Source organism: Carlito syrichta, unplaced genomic scaffold (assembly GCF_000164805.1).
Source record: "Carlito syrichta isolate Samal-C Ts95f unplaced genomic scaffold, Tarsius_syrichta-2.0.1 Scaffold305742, whole genome shotgun sequence".
NCBI lineage: Eukaryota > Metazoa > Chordata > Mammalia > Primates > Tarsiidae > Carlito > Carlito syrichta.
In genome coordinates this window covers 36,053-39,746 of record NW_007249838.1, presented here as the reverse complement: position 1 = coordinate 39,746, position 3,694 = coordinate 36,053, and the positions used below count along the sequence as shown (strand labels likewise).

Here is a 3,694-nt window from a genome sequence, read left to right as displayed (position 1 = left end):
CAGCGCCTCGGCCACACGGTGGTCCCCTGCACACTCCCAGATGATCCGCGCCCGCTCCTCGGCCAACTGGTCTCCGCTGCGCTGAAACAGGCCTTGGATCTGCAGCAGCTCGGCGTCCTGGAAGATGTTGGCGGAGGCCTGCTTGCGGCCCCGGGCCTCTGTCGGAGGCTGCCTGCGGGGCGGCTCGCTCACCACGGAGGCTGGGGTGCCCATGACTGACCGCTGAGGATGCAAAGCAGAGGCGTCAGCAGCCTGCCCGGGGCTCTGGCACTCCCGTCCCCAGGAGTCTGCAGGAGGCAGCCCCTGGCTGTGAGGTCACACGGGGCCTGCGTGGTGTACACATTTATTCCCACAGGAGCTACAGCACCCCACAAGGGAGAAATGTGGCTTCTCCCCGATTCACAGATGAAGGGGTGCGACTCTGAGAAGGGACATGACTTGCCGGTGGCCACAGAGCCACATGTCGGTGCAGAGTCAGGCTGGAACCCAGGTCTTCCAGGCTCTGAGGGCCTCGCCCCAGCAGAAGGCCCAGCAGTGGCACGCACATGCCAGCACTGAGCGCGCTTAAGCACTGGATGTGTGTGAGCAGTAAACGTGGGCAGGCACTGAAAACAGGAGCACTGAATGCACATGAGCACTCAAAGTGTGTGCACGTGAAAGAAGGTACGTAAGCACTAAACGTGTGAGCACTGAACACTTGTGAGCAGCGAACACACGAGCAATGGAACAGGTGTGAGCACGGAACATGTGAGCATTGAACACCCGTGAGCACTGAAAGTGCACGAGCACTAAACGTGTGAGCCCTGAACATGCCTGAGCACTGAGCGCGGGCGCACTGAGCCACCGTGAGAGCTTCCAAGTCACGTGCCCCGCAGCCCCCAGAGGCAGGTGCTTCCAGCCCTGCTTCACAGGGGAGGGGTCTGGGAGCAGAAGGAGTGAGCCACCAGGCCCTGCAGCTGGAGCTGGACCCTGCCTCGACGCGAGGCCCAGGCGTGCAGCCCATGGGAGGGGGCAGAGCCGTGGAGCGGGGCTCCGGGGCTCCTCGGCCACCCAGCGGAGCATGGTCAGCCGTCCCTGCTGTGTGGGACAAGTGAAGCCAGCGAAGACGGCGCTGAGCACAGGGCTGCATGTCCCAGTCTTCAGCCTGTCTGTCTGTCAAGCTGAGATGTCCCCGCCTCCTACAGTCAAGACCCCTGGACCAGCCAATCCACAGAATTTAGCAAGTGGTGAAACAGACCCGTCAGATCAGCCACAGTCTACGGGAGAGCGTGGGGGGGGGCAGTACAGGGGGCGAGAGGGTGTGGACACACGGTCAAGGGCAGAGGCTGCGTTTATAGGAAAGTTCAAAGAAGTTGGCTCTTGTGTTTCCCTTCATATCCAGGAAGTGAAAATTACGTGGCCTCCCTCGCTTCTAGACTGATGGCTCTGAATAACCAAGGCGGAAGAAGCACCCCCACCTTCTTCTTGTCTCCAGCCTGAAAATGCTGCAGGGGCCTGAAGACAAGGAAGACCCAGGACTCTGGCTTCAGAACCTTGTTTGAATCCCAGTTCTGCCACCTTCCCAACGGGCAAGTTACTCAACCCCTCTGAGCCTGTTTCCTTAACTGTAAGATGGGGGTAATGACACCCTTTTCAGGATTGCAGTAAGGATTAAATGACTCCAGTATATCCGTCACTCAATAAGAGCTATAGGTGACTCTCAGAATCTGTGGGTTTTGCGGCCAGGGATTCAATCAACCTCAGATCAAGATACTTATAAAAACAAAGACAATAAAATAAAAAATACAACAAAATCAGTACAGCGTAACGTTTGCATAACCTGAACGCTACATTCGGTTTCAAAAGTAATCTAGAGATGGAATGTCTGCGGGGCTACGTGCCCACGTGCCATCTTCTGCAAGGGACGCTGGCACCCGTGGGTCCTGGAACCAGCCCTCACCAAGTCGGAGGACTGCACGCCCAAACTCCCTCTCGCTGGCCCCTTGACCTTTGTACTGGGTGGGGTATGAAGTGAACCCTCCTCTCCTCTGGGCCTTGTGGCCACAGCCAGGGAGGCCAGGCCCGTGCCCCCTTCCCTCCCCGGCTTTGCCTCTTCCCAGGCCTGATGGGAGGGGAGGGGCCGGTCCTGCCTCTTCCCCAGGCCTGGCTGCCCGAGCTGGACCTCTCTCCACAGCTGAGAGATGACTGTCAACCACAACCAGCTTCAGAAGGGGAAAAGGGGAAGTTCAAATGGGTTTAAGTTAAAATACGGTGCAGTGTGTGGTGGCTCACGCCTGTCATGCCAGCATTTGGGGAGGCTGAGGCCAGAGGATTGCCTGAGCCCAGGAGTTTGAGGCCAGCCTGGGCAACGTGGTGAGACCTCATTTCTACGATAAATCAGAAAATTACCACCAGGCATGGTGGCATGCGCCTGTTATCCCAGCTACTCAGGAGGCTGAGGGCAAAGGATCGCCTGAGTCCAGCAGGTTGAGGCTGCCGTAGCCATGATGGTGCCACTGCACAGCCTCAGTGACAGAGTGAGACTCCAACCAAAAAAAAAAAAAAATATGTACGTGCTCACAGTAATAGAGGCAAACAGAACAGACCTTTACAAATAAAAGCAACTCCAATTTTCCAGTAGAAGCAAACCTTGCCCTAACCTGCCTTTTGTTCTCCATAGAGGCTGAGTCATCTCTCCATGGTCAGATTCCCAAAATAGGAGTCTGCCCTGGCTCTCCCTCCCCCGCCCGGCCCTTCCTCCTCTGCACAATAGTCACTCTCATTATTCCAGTAATTTCCACACTCACCCTGTTCCCGTTTTCGGGCTTTGTATCATAAGAACGCCACTCTCTTTTCAAATATTTAACAACGAAGTTAAACCCACAGGTCTCCAGATAAACTAACTGTACTTTTTTTCTGGAAAACAGGAATTGTAAATCTGCCTCTCCTTAGGTACTGTAATGGGTGTGGGAATTAAGCCCCTGGAGCTGGGTGACATAAACATACTGTGTCCAGAAGACACCAGTCTCCAAGGAACACTTGCAGGCCAGATAAAGTCAGTGACTTTATCTGCAAGGAACACTTGCAGGCCAGATAAAGTCAGGATGTTTCTTCTGTATCTGGTAGGTATGATTGATGACACTGAATCTTCGAAACAGTTCTAGGAGCCAGGCTTGGGATCCTCGTCCCGTTTCACAGCGCAGTAAAAGAAGACTGAGACACAGACATGAGGCCAATGCTAGCGCCTGCTCTAGCATCTGCGGCCCATGCTTTTTATTTTTTTTTTTTATTTTTGAGTCAGAGTCTCACTCTGTCGCCCAGGCTGGAGTGCAGTGGCACACTCAAGGCCACCCCAGTGTTGACCCGCTGGGCTCCAGTGATCCTTCCACCTCAGCCTTCTAAGCAGCCGGAACTACAGGCCCGTGCTACCACACCTGGCAAATTTTTTTTTTAATTGTAGAGAGGCGGTCTCTCTAAGTTGCCTGGGCTGGTCTCAAACCCACGGGCTCAGGCAATCCACTCATCTTGGCCTTCCGAAGTGCTGGGATGACAGGCTGAGCCACCGAGCCCAGCTGGCCCACGTTTTTATTTATTTATTTATTTATTTATTTATTTACTTATCTATTTGTTTATCTATCTATTTATTTCTCTCTATTTATCTATCTATTTATCTATCTATCTATCTATCTATTTATTGAGTTGGAGTCTCGCTCCG

At 54.0% G+C, this 3,694-nt stretch overlaps 1 protein-coding gene across 1 annotated transcript in view; it reads right to left on the bottom strand.

The window, feature by feature from the left end:
* The window catches only part of AVPI1 (arginine vasopressin induced 1), a 10,124-nt gene that overhangs the window by 2,473 nt on the left and 3,957 nt on the right, over positions 1-3,694 (bottom strand). Inside the window, exon 2 of the mRNA XM_021714739.1 lies at positions 7-222. Within this exon, the coding sequence (XP_021570414.1) occupies positions 7-213 (207 nt within the window). The 5' untranslated portion in view covers positions 214-222. The remainder of the gene's footprint in view (positions 1-6; positions 223-3,694) is intronic.